This window comes from Protopterus annectens, chromosome 14.part0, assembly GCF_019279795.1.
Source record: "Protopterus annectens isolate FY-2018-M chromosome 14.part0, PAN1.0, whole genome shotgun sequence".
Taxonomy (NCBI): domain Eukaryota; kingdom Metazoa; phylum Chordata; order Ceratodontiformes; family Protopteridae; genus Protopterus; species Protopterus annectens.
In genome coordinates this window covers 691,227,806-691,240,682 of record NC_056748.1, presented here as the reverse complement: position 1 = coordinate 691,240,682, position 12,877 = coordinate 691,227,806, and the positions used below count along the sequence as shown (strand labels likewise).

Here is a 12,877-nt window from a genome sequence, read left to right as displayed (position 1 = left end):
AAATTATTTTTGAAAAACTTCTGTTCCAAAAGGAAATAAGGGTAGTTGAGATGTTTCCACGGACTGGCCTGAAACCTCAATGAGAAATATCATAGGGCATAATAAAGCCATCAAAACCAGATACTGGTTGCAGAGTTTAATACACCCATAATTAACATTAGTAGTATGAATGACAACTGAGAAAAGAAGCAAAACTGAAAAAAAAAACAGTTTTTGTGTAGCCACATAAATTTACATGGGAGTCAATGTGTCAAGACAGACTTGCGAACGGCAGTGGACAGCTACAAAAAGGTTTCATCTTTCTCAAATACCAAACAGTTACAAGTTCAATCCTTCTGGCATGATGAGGAATCTGCAATAAAACAACTTTCTGTACATGGCTGTGATAAATATGTATGCATAATCATTCAGAAAATATCAAAAAAACATGAAAGACTCAGTCATATCAACGTTTTGTTAAAACAACTGTAACTGCAGAAGTACAAGACCAAATCCATGTGTTTAAATCACCCATTGCTCATACCATTCGTGGCAATTGTTTACTCAACCATCATTCCCACCATAAGAGGCACTGGAAGCCTATTAGCCAAGGTCACAGCATCACTACATCTGACTATAAAAAAGCTATTCTGCTTGCACACTAAAACTATCAGTTAAAATGCACTCTTAATATTTGCAGCATGTTCTGGAAAAGATGCGTCTTAGCAAGCATCACTGCTTGGTTTGTGAAATATGTTCAACAGAAGATCACCCCAGTCAACTACACTGCACACTGGAGGGTTCCACTACAGATGTACTCTGTTCTCACTCAAGTACGCTATAGCCATTAAAGTCAGTAAGTAAAACATTCCAGTCTTGTGCTACTAGAAGTAACAGAGCCAGTACTAACCTGGTACAAGCAATCCCTCTACCAAACACCCTGACCCAGTCCCCTGTGGGTGCCACATGTCCAAAACACATTTACTGCAATAAAACAGGCAGTATTTATTTCTCTGCATACTAAAATAACAGAAACATGCAGAAGTAATCCTTCCATTTCTTCATACAGCCAGAGACATAAATATACCAAGAGCAGCTCTGATTATGAATTCTGGAGAGCTGTACTTACTGCTAGTTCTGCACAAACAGAATGATGTAAAACAAATGAACTGTCAAACTTGGTCTACTGATTCAACGGTTTAGCTCCGAGTCGGAATATAATGGGATATGTCACAAATTATTACATTAATAAAATACACACTTTTTTGCTGCTAAAATTAATAAAAACCACTAATTTACTCATTCAGTACTAACTGTTGACTATTTCATGCTTCAAAACTTCCAGGAATCCTGTAAGTATCCAATACTCGCCTCATACAAAACTTGGAATAAGAAAACATGAATAAAACATTTTTTCCTTCATGATATACTCACGCATTATTAGCATCTCCGGCATTACTGAACTCAGACAGTACACTTAAGAGTTGGTGACCTGAAGACTCTGAATAAAAACTGAGGTCCCCCTCTGGTTCGTCTCTTTCCTGTTCAGAGTCTTCTGCTTGGTTCTGCTTCATGTAAATGCCTTTGCCTTGTGGCTTGCCTTTTGTATGCCAACCAGGTGCAGTACAAACATACTCTGGGGTAAGCTGTGGCATATCCTGGCGGTCTCTCGCACCAAGTTGAACAACATGGGTGGGCGACAACAGTCGAATCAGGTCAACCAGAATTTTCAAGCCAAAACCTTCCAAAAAAATGGAAAGCTTTATTACTGCACATCAGCAACAACATATGCTCACCTACACCTACTGTGCCAAGATGTGTCAACGTTAGAATCCTCAAAAAGCACAGCTGTGACAGCATACCTACCATAACAGTAGATGTTTGAATACAGGATAACTGATGTAGAACACAGTCTTGAATAGAGGTTAAGTGATGCATGGAAGCCCTACTGTGTTACTATATTCACCATGTAGATGTTCAAATAATAGTATAATTGCAGCAGCACTATTCATTAAACATGGGAATTGGCTGCAGACATACGTCGAGCCATCAGGCTACACTTCCAAAGCTGTCAGATGTACCCAGACGCAGCTGGTCTCCACTCCTCAAAAAAATACACAAGTTTGATGCTTAGTCTCCTACCCTCAAAACAATGTCAGTATGACGCTTGGAAGAAAAGGAAGATTAGTTTACATATTTTCTTTTTCTGAAGTAAGACATCATAAAGAATAGTTGTGCACAATCTTACCATAACCATAGATGTCCTTCTCTTCCATGTTGCAGTATTTCTCACACATGGGGAGCCCCCACCTCAGGCAACCTGAACATCCGGCTCGTATACAAAAGCTTATCCTGGCTGCACAAGGGGCGTGGGACATCACACGCAGGGACCATAAACCGTGGGCCATAAATGTGATGTCCACAGAACTTAGAACTGAATGTCTAGTCGGACAACAGTCTAAGGTCAGCTGAAAAGATGCCATCCAGATAAGGGAAAGGTTCTATAGGGGGTAGGAGGGAAGGATAGGAATACTGAAACATGGAAGAGAAGGACATCTATGGTTATGGTAAAGACTTTACACAACTATTCTATGTCCTTCTATTCGCATGTTGCAGTATTCTCACATGCGAGACAGTGCAAATGCTCAACCAGTCATACGGGTGGAGGAAGATGATGCAGTCTCCAAGAATCCATGCAGGATGGCTTTAGCAAATCCTGCCCTAGCTCTAGAGATGCAATCCAATTTGTAGTGTTTAGTGAAAGTGTGGACTGAGGATCACGTAGCTGCCTCTGGGATGATGGCTGTATCCAAGTCTTTAAGGAAATCCCATGAAGAGGCCACATATCTGGTACAGTGTGCTCTCACCGTGTGGAGTAAATGTCTTCCACGGAAGGAGTAGCAAAAGGATACAGTTTTTGGAGATCCATGAAGATACAGATATTTGGATACCGCTTTCCCCAGAGCCCTGGATGAAAGGATACAAAGAGCTGGTTGGACTTTCTGATGTCCTTGACCTTATCCAGACAGGACCTAAATTGCCTGTGAACATCCAGGGAATGGAGCACACTCTCACGGTCATTCTGTGGTGAAGGAAAGAAGGTGGGTAAATGAATAGACTGGTTAAAGGAAAGTTCAGTGACCACTTTAGGCATGAAGGAGGGGTTAGTATGAACAGAGACCCTATCCTTATGAAAAATGAGGTAAGGTGGAATAGCCATGAGTGCTTGTAACACTGAGACTCTTCTGGCTGAAGTTAGGGCTACAAGCAGAACAGCTTTCCAGGTACACATCTTTAATGTGGCTGAAGCTGCTGGTTCAAAAGGAGTAGTAGTAAGCTTCTCCAGAATTAAATTTAAGTCCCAAGGATGAGGTATGGATTTTCTTGGTGGTCTGATGTGAAGGACCCCCTTGAGAAAGATCTTCACCTCTAATTTGGATAAAGGTGGATCGAGGGGTAAACAGGCTGAGATAGTTGACAAATGGACTTTCACTGAAGAATATGAAAGTAAAACTAGAGGTATATCCACCTGAAAGGGGTCTAGTAGCCTTTGAAGATACCAAGTAGAGAACCTTTTCCATTTGGATAAATACATCTCCTAATAGTAGATTTCCTGGCCTCCTGCAGGACAGACAGCACGTCCTCTGAGCAAAGGTGTCTAAAAGGGATCAAATGTTTACGCCCACAGGGTAAGACAGATCCTTCTGTTGTGTGATTAGGTCCACCTTGTGAGGCAACTTGTGGTGATTGCCCTTGGCTAGTGGCAAAAGGGGGACCCAGTGCTGCCCTGGCCAAAAGGGGGTCACCAGCAAGATTTTTGGCTTGCCCTGCTGAATTTTCAGCAGGACCCTCTGTATTAGGGAGAAGGGAGGAGATGCATACAGGAAGATCCCCCTTCCAGGAAGCTGAGAAGGCGTCCACTCTCCAAGCGTGTGGGGAGGGGACCTTGAGCAAAATAGCTGTAGTTGTCTGTTCTGAGGGGAGGCAAACAGATCTGTGGTGTGCTCCACTGGTGGACTATGCCCAGGAAGACATCTCTGTGCAACATCCATTCATGATTTTGAGACAATGATCTGCTGAGGGCATCCACCTGATCATTGTTCTGTGATGGGATGTACCACTGCCTATAGTGTTATATTGGACTGAGTAGCCAACTCCCATGCTTGTATGGCCAGTCTGCAGAGCACGACCTGGTCCCCCCCTGCTTGTTGATGTACCACAGTACTGAGGTGTTGTCTGTGAAGATTTTGAGGGGACCTGGATGTATGAGGGGAAGGAATGCCTTCAGAACTAGGAGAGCAGCAGTCATTTCCCTGATGTTGGTGTGTGTTTTTTCTGAAGGCAGGGCTCCCATTGGCCCTGCAACTTGAGTCCATTCATAGTGGACCCCCATTCAATATCTGATGCATATGTGTACATCTGCTGAACTGCCATGAGAGGCTGTAATGATAGTCCTGGATTCAGGTGGATTTGCTGAATCCACCACTTTCTTTCTTTAGGCAGGGAAGAAAAGGCACCTGAAAGTCTAATGGATGGGTGTGCTGAGACGAAACATTCTTCAAATACCACTGGAACGTCCCATGTTGCTCCTTACCAGGCTACACATGAGGAAGAGTGGCTGCCTTCAGACCCAGTAGGCAAACAAATTCCCTGGCTGAAATGCAGCTCACTAGGAGTAGATCCTGAAAGAAGCTGTTCAGAGAAGTGGCCATTTCTGGTGGGAAGAAGGCCTTCATCAAATCCATCCTTACTCTGCAACCCAAGAAAATTTGGTCTTGGGAAGGAGTCAGGGAGGACATGAGTAGGTTGACTGTGAAGCCTAGACTTTCCAGGAGGGAAACGGTGAATTGGAGGTATCTTTGTAAGGTACTGGCTTCTTCTGCCTGGATGAGGAGGTTGCCCAAGTATGGGAAGATTTGTATGCCTTTTGTTCTGAAAAAGGCTACTACTGGGGATAGACACTTTGTAAATACCCTTGGTGCTGTAGACGAGCCAAAGGGCAAGGCAGTAAACTTATAGTGCGAGGATGGCACAGCAAAACGCAGGAATTTGTGAAAATCTGGACTGATAGAGATGTGAAGATATGCCTCCTTCAAGTCTAAAGCGGCCATGATGGCACTGGGTGTCAAGAGTGGAAGAAGGGTTTGAAGGAACAGCATGTGGAAAGTGGGAGCATGCAGAAAGGGGTTTAGAAGAGACAGGTCCAGGATGGGTCTCCATGGGCCTTCCTTTTTTGGGACTAGGAAGAGCGTGGAATAGAAGCCTTGACCTTCTTTCTGGGGGGACCCCCTGTATTGTTCCTTGTAGGATCAAATCCTGAATGACTAGAGGTATGAGATGGATTTGTTTTTTTGGAGGTAGGGGACACCCTTTGGAGAAGCTTTTTCCTGCTAGGTTAGGAAATACCTTTTCCACAACTGAAAGAACCCAGTTGTCTGAGGTGATCTGTTACCACAGGAGGGAGTGAGAAACTGGCAGAAAGGGACAGAAGGAGATGGGAGTCGCTCATTGTTAATCCTGTTAGGAAATGGCTGTCTTGGAGTGGAGCGAGAGGAGCAAGTCCTGGAGGATGGAGGTTTCCTGGCACCTTTCCTTGGCTTGGAGGTAGAGTATGCAGAGGCTTTCCTGACAAAACTTGGCTTGGCGGGGTAGTTTCTATGAAATTCAGAGACTGGGGAGACAGATGCTGAGATCCTGCATTTCCTTGCTTTTATCTTACAGATTTTTAAACAGTTCTGCTGATTGCTTCCCAAAGAGGAATGTGTTGTCAAGAGGGGCATCCATAATTTTGTTTTTGAAATCAACTGGCAAAGGCTGTAGCCTGAGCCAGGAGTACCTAAGCATAACTGAAGCAGATGCAGCTGACCTGGCTGATGCTTCTGTAGTATCATAGCTGCATTTAATGGAATGCCTGGCAACTTGAGCAGCTAAAGATAGTTTAGAGGCAACTTGAGGTTTGGTAGGAGAATGTGGCATGGAGGAGAGCAGATTTGTGTCCAGGAGACGAGGTCTAAGGCATACTGGACCATATGAGTTTGGTAATTGATGGCTCTAAAGGCCAAGGTTGAAGAGGTGTAAATATTTCCTAATCTATCACCTTACTATCTTTATCTGTTGGCAGTAGGGAAGAAGAGGGAAGCTACCTGGAATGTTTGTCTGCTGAGACAGCAAATCATAGCTGGGTCTGCCATAGACGATTTAATGAGGAATTTAAAGTAATCAGGAACTCTGTAGAACCTGTTTGGTCTTTTTGGGGCCAGTGGCTGAAATTCTGGGGTCTTCAAAGCAGAGGCAAAGGCATCCAAGTATGCTGGTATAACAGAAGGAATAGCAGAGTGAGGGAGATTCCATTTGCAGAAGCTCATGATACCTCTCTGTACTTCTGCCATTTGAGTAGAATCCCATTTAAAATATTCCCTCATTTTGGGAATGGTTTCCCTACAGGTTATGTCCTCAGGTGAGGAATCCCATTCCAAGGAATCCTTGTCCAGGGAGCAGTTTTCCAAGGGAAAGCCAGCTGTGAGGCATAGAAGTGGGACTCGTCAGAAGAGGAAGAATCTTCTTTGTGTGTATGTGGAAGTGGCATAGGGCCAGCAGCAACAGGCCTGGGGCTCAAGGTTGGAAGGGCAGGAGTTTGAGAAGCAGTAGGCCTCAGGGCCAAAAAGGTCTGAAAAAGGGACTGTGAGAATGCCTGCCAGTCAGGCAAATCTTCTGCTGGGGGAGACAGATGCTTTGACTTCTGCTTCCTTTTCAGAGAAGGCGTCTTGGATCCTGGCTAAGTGGGCGAAGGCCTAATGTCAGATGTCAGCCAGGAACTAGAAGTGCCTTCTTTGGTAACAGACAGTAAACACTAGCCATTCGAGTGAACCTGGTTCCCCCCCCCAACATCAGAGATGGACGTTGCTAGCACCTTGGCAAATGTGTAGGCCGGCAAAACAAGAGCGGCTTCCGAAGTGGTACTCACCGAAGTCGCCGGATCTATCAGACGTTCCTCAGCCCCTAGACCAGAAGCTGGCAGGACATCCATACTCTGAGGCATAGTATCTGGCCTAGCTACCTTGGCCTTCCTTTTGGGCTGTGCTGCCGAGATAGACAGTTCTGGTTCCATACCAAGAGCAAGACATTTCAGACGTTGGTTTTTGACAAACAGTTTAAGGGCTGCAAGACTGCTGTGCAGTGTTTCAGGAACAAACGACTGGAAGATGGAACATGCTTTGTAGTCATAGAACGGTCCTACGCAAAACAAGCATACGTCAACTTTGTGTGTGTGGAATTTGTTGAAAGCACTTACATTTTCCCTTCCTAGATGACATGGATGGAATCGGCTACATAAAAGCTAAACAGCAAGCTATGCTAGCAGAAAAGGAAGAAAAGGATTCCCCAATGGGGTATTTATCTTTTTAGGAGTCACTAGCATGGAGCTGAACAAGCGAGCTGATGTTCGACTGCGGCACAGAAGTTCTGAGGTCTGACCCCAGAAGCTGGGGGAAAACACTTTCAAATATGTTTGTAAGGCAGAGGTGGGTGGGGGAAGCTGGCATTAGCCTATACTGCAGCGGTGATTTTTCATACATTTAATGTTAGTTAGAATACATAAACATCAGTAGTAAACACACTGCAAGAGTCATTGCTGCAACAGAATTCATTATAAATGGAAAGAGCATTAAAGTAATCTTGCTACCCTAGGTGAAGATTTACCCCAGGTCCAGAAAAAATAGTACAACATTTCCTGCAAAACTGCAGGGGTAAACCCTGCCCTGCTCCTGGTTTGTACAACTAAATCTGTAACATCTACATAAAGTGTGGTCTACAGTTCAAGTGGCTGCCTCACACATACTCTGAAATGATACATTTCTAAAGAAAACTGTTGTGGCGGCTACTGCCCTCAAAGAATACACTCTTACTTGTCCATCTAACCATAAAGCAATTCAATTAGTCACCCATTTAAAGAAGGCTTAGTTGGTACCAGACTGCTTTACTTACCTGATACAAAGGAGATGAACAGCTGGCTCAGTCTGCCTAAATTCCATGCACAGTCATTAACTGCAATATCGACTCCTTTTGCTTGAGGTCTATGACAGACATTGACAGCTGGATGGTTTGGGCTTAACTTCTGCTTGGCATAAGAGAAAGTATGGTTCTAAAAAAACTTACCTTTGTCCTTGTTGACAAAAGTACAGTTTTGTACCTACCATAAATGTAGATGTTCGAGTGCCAATACAGCTGCAGTCATAACAGATGGGTTCTCCTGCTGTCAGGCGGGTCCTCGGTCAGCCGGATTCCAAAGTCTAGGTCCGGCGTCGGTTGTCGTCGCTTCTTCCCCGACGTCAGTGCGACAGGGGTATAAAAGAACCAGCCAACGCCATTTTCTTCAGTCTTTCTTGCCCCAGATGTCAGGTGCCCCCAGAAGGAAGGCAATACATAAAATAATGTAATAATGCAATGCAATATAATCAAAAAACAGTAGTTGCAAGCAAATATACCATAAAAGAATACCACTAGAGGGGAAGGTGGGAGGGAAACCTGGACTGCAGCTGTATTAGCACTCGAACATCTACATTTACGGTAGGTACAAAACTGTACTATGTTCATCGTGCATACAGCTGCAGTCATAACAGATGGGTAGAATCCCAAAGCTAAGAAAGGGGTGGTAGGCACTAGGTGGAGCTAGGAGGAGCCAAAATGCCCTGCAAGACTGCAGTGGCAAAGCCTGCTCTAGACTTGGAGTATAATGGTAGGTTGTAGTGCTTAGAGAAGGTATGCACAGAACTCCAAGTGGCTGCATTAAAATATCCTTGGTAGGCACTCCTCTGAGGAAGGCTGCATAGGTGGCTGTGGCCCTGGTGGAATGAGTTCTAATGCCTGTAGGTACAGTTTTGCCATGAAAGGAATAGCAAAAGCGTATGCAGTGGGCTATCCATTTTGAGATTGTCTGTTTGGATATTGACTTTCCTTGAGCTCCTACCGCATAGGCCACAAAAAGCTGTTCTGATTTTCTGAAAGGCTTTGTTCTGTCCAAACAATAACGCAGTTGTCTGTGGATGTCCAAGGAATGCAGTAATCTCTCCCCTTTGTTTTGAGGATTAGGATAAAAAGTAGGTAAATGTATGGCCTGATTTAAAGCTACCCTGGATACCACTTTAGGCATAAAGGACGGGTTGGTACGTAATGAAACTCTGTCCTGATGGAAGATGATGAAAGGCTGGACAGCCAAAAGAGCCTGTAGTTCTGAAACTCTACGAGCTGAAGTGATAGCCAGAAGGAAAGCTGTTTTCCAGGACAAATATTGTAAATCTGATGAGGCAGCTGGTTCAAAAGGGGGCAAAGTCAGTTTTTCCAGAATGAAATTAAGATCCCAAGCAGGTATTGGTTGTTTTCTTGGAGGTCTTATATTCTTAGCCCCTCTGAGGAACTGTCTTAATAGAGGGTGAGAGAATAAAGGTGGATCAGTATTGTATTCTGCAGAAATGGCTGAGGCATGGATTTTGATGGAGGAGAGCGAAAGTCCACTGCTTAGCAGTTCGCCAAATATTGTAGTATTTGAGGTAAATTCAGTTTTCCAGGGCACTGGCCCTTTTTCTCATTCCAAACACAAAAACGTTTCCATTTTGCAGAGTAAGCTTTTCTAGTCGATGGCCTTCTGGCCTCCAAAATGACATCCTGCACCTCCTTGGAGAGCAGGGCCTGCTGTGATGCTAAGGAATCTTCCATGCGGCTAGATTGAGTGTCTTCAGCTGACTGTGAAGAGTTTTGAAGCTGTGCTGAGTCAGAAGAAGAGGCATTAGAGACAGGGTCCATGGTGGGGAATGCGTCAGGCTCCTTAGTAGTGGGTACCAGTGTTGCCTTGGCCAGTCCGGAGCAATGAGGATCATCTTTGGTCTGTCTGCCCTGGTCTTCAATAGGACTTTGGGCAGCAGAGGTAGAGGTGGGAAGGCATAAACTGTCATTGATGTCCAACTGAAAGAGAGAGCGTCCACTCTCCAGGCCTTTGGATGGAAGATCCTTGAGCAGAATTTTGTCAATTGATGATTTTTGTGGGAGGCAAAGAGATCTATGTCTGGCCTTCCCCATTCTTGGATTATTTCTGTAAAAACTTTTGGATGCAACTTCCATTCGTGTGGATCTGTCATGTTCCTGCTTAGGTTGTCTGCCAGCGTGTTTTCCTTACCTGGCAAGTACTGCGCTTGTAGTTCCATTTGTAAGTCCATGGCCATGTTCCAAAGTGACATGGCCAGTCTGCATAGGGGATAACAATGTGTTCCTCCCTGCTTGTTTATGTACCACATAACTGTGGTGTTGTCTGTTCTTATCAATAGCTGACCTGGTTGTAGAAGGTCCTTGAAAGCTGTAATAGCATTTATCACTGCTAGCATTTCTTTTTGATTGATGTGAAGGTGCTTTTCTTTTTGGGTCCATTTGCCCTGAATGCACCGGTCTGTCATGTGCGCCCCCCAGGCGTAGTCCGAGGCGTCTGTTGTGATGACTTGATCTGCTTGAGGCCTGCTGAATGGAAGACCTGAGTTTGTTTGGCATGCTTGAGCCCAACACAGAAATTCCTTTTGCAGACATGGAATTAGTGGTATCATTGTTTCCAAACTGTGGCTGTGTTGAGACCATATGTTTTTTAGGTACCATTGTAGTTCTCATATGCAGCTTTGCACATGGGATTAGTAAAATGCAAGATGCCATGAATCCCAGAGCTTGCAGGATTTTCCTTGCAGTCACCCTGGTGCAATTTGCCAGTGTTCTGAAATATTGAATTAGTTGCCCCTGCTTCTCTGGCGTGAAGTAGGATATCTGGGTGTTTGTGTCCAAATTGGCACCCAGGAAAATTATCTTCCGAGAGGGTATTAGTCTTGATTTCTCTTTGTTGACTGTGTATCCTAGAGAGTTTAATAACATTATTACATAAGCCAGATGTTTCAGAAGAATGTGCTTGCTATCCGCTTGGATCAGGCAGTCGTCCAAATAAGGGTATATTTGTATCCCTTGAAGTCTGCAGTAGGCAATTACTGATGCCAGGAATTTCGTGAATACTCTGGGCGCAGTAGATAAACCAAAGGGCAATGCAGAGAATTGATAATGTATTGAACCTGCAAGAAATCGGAGGTATCTTCTGCAATTTTGTCTGATTGGGACATGCAGGTATGCCTCCTTGAGGTCCAATGTTACCAGCCAAGACTCCTTGCCCAGCATGGGAAGAAGTTGCTGTAGAGTGAGCATCTTGAATTTTGGTACGACTAGGAATGTGTTTAGGATGGAAAGATCCAAAATAGGTCTCCAATCTTTGCCCTTCCTTGGCACCAGAAATAGCCTGGAATAAAAACCTTGACCTTGTTCGTGCGTGGGTACCTCTTGAATAGCTTTCATGTTTATAAGATCTGAAATTTGCTTTTGTGCCTCTGCCCTTTGATTGTGTGGCAGGTTTGGCATGCCTTTCATTTTTGGAAGGGTATGAAAATGGAATTTGTAGCCTCTGTTTATAATGTTCAGGATCCATTTGTCCTTTGTGACAATATGCCAATTGTTTGAGAATAGTGCCAGCTTTCCTCCTAAGGGGGCTGCCGTTTGAGACCTGGTTGGCATGCAAAGGGGAAAGTCATTGGTTTTGCTTTCTGAAAGATTGCGAGTTGTCCTCACCACCTCTTTGTGTAGGAGCTTGCCATTGTCTGCCTCTGTACGAGACTTGTGTTTGTCCTCTGCCCCTCAGGCGCCTGTATCTGCCTCTTTGGGGTCTGTCTGTGGCAGGAAAGGACCAGTTTTTGGAAGGCCAATTTCTACTAAAACGTGGGGGATGAACCTGCAGAAATTCTTTCACAGTTTGCATTGATTTAGCCTTTTCCTCCATTTTCCGTAATACTTCCTCAGCATTTGCCCCAAATAGTACATCGTTTTGAAGAGGGGCGTCTAGTAATTTAGCTTTGACATGATCAGGCAAGGCTTGTTCCTTGAGCCAGGCATGCCTACGTATGACTGAGCCTGTAACAGCAGCTCTACATGAGGCCTCTAGAGCATCAAAACCACATTGTAAGGTATGTTTACCCACTTGTTCTGCACTATGCATCAAATCCTGCAACTCCTTCATGTCTGGTTGTTCAGGTTGTGACATTTTACTTTTCAATTGAGATAACAGAAACTGTTGGTATTTTAGCATATGAAACTGACAGTTTAAGGCCCTCATGGATAAGGTAGCAGAGGTATATACCTTTTTTTCCCCACCTTTCTAAGGATCTGGAATCTCTCTCGGAAGGCAATGGGTTTTTGGCAATGGAGGCCTTAACTCCCTTGGGCCCCTGTGAGATGGTTTCTAGGTCAGCAGCATGGCTTTTGTGTAGAAATTGGTGTGAGTCAGGAACCCTGTAGTACCTGTCAGGCTTAACTGGAGCTGGAGGGAGAGAGTCCGGGTTAAGGCAGGCCTCCGAGTAAACATCATCTAGGATGTCCAGGACAGGAGGTATAGCCAGAGGCCTGTGCTAGGGTAACAAAAGAAATTCCCTGAGCCTTTTCTTGGAATCTGAATAATCCTGGCCTTCCCAGTGGAAGTGTTCCCTTAAGGTATGCAGAGTTTCAACAAATGAGTAATCCTCAGGGGGGGGATACAGAAGGAATTGATTCCTCTGCATCAGAGTCTTCAAAAGGAGAGTAAGACTGTTCCTGATAATCAGAGTGCTCTGAAATAATGGAGCCCTGATCAGAGGAGGGGGAATCTTCCTCCACTCTGGGTCTTTTGTCCGGAGGTGGCTGAGAACCTCTGATTAGAGTAATTAAATCCTCAGCCATTTTAAGCATCTGTTTCTTAGGCATGGGGCCTGGAGATGGGCCCTGTGTAGCTGGTCTCTTAGGGTGCATGGTAGCTTTAGACTTGGTGAAAGCCTTGATGGAGAAAGAAGAGAAAGAA

General features: G+C 44.6%; 1 protein-coding gene across 1 annotated transcript in view; it reads right to left on the bottom strand.

Annotated features, from left to right (window-relative positions):
• NOL9 (nucleolar protein 9) overlaps positions 1-12,877 on the bottom strand; it is a 455,387-nt gene that overhangs the window by 182,333 nt on the left and 260,177 nt on the right. The window contains exon 9 of the mRNA XM_044055607.1: positions 1,414-1,720. Coding sequence (XP_043911542.1) covers positions 1,414-1,720 — 307 coding nt within the window. The remainder of the gene's footprint in view (positions 1-1,413; positions 1,721-12,877) is intronic.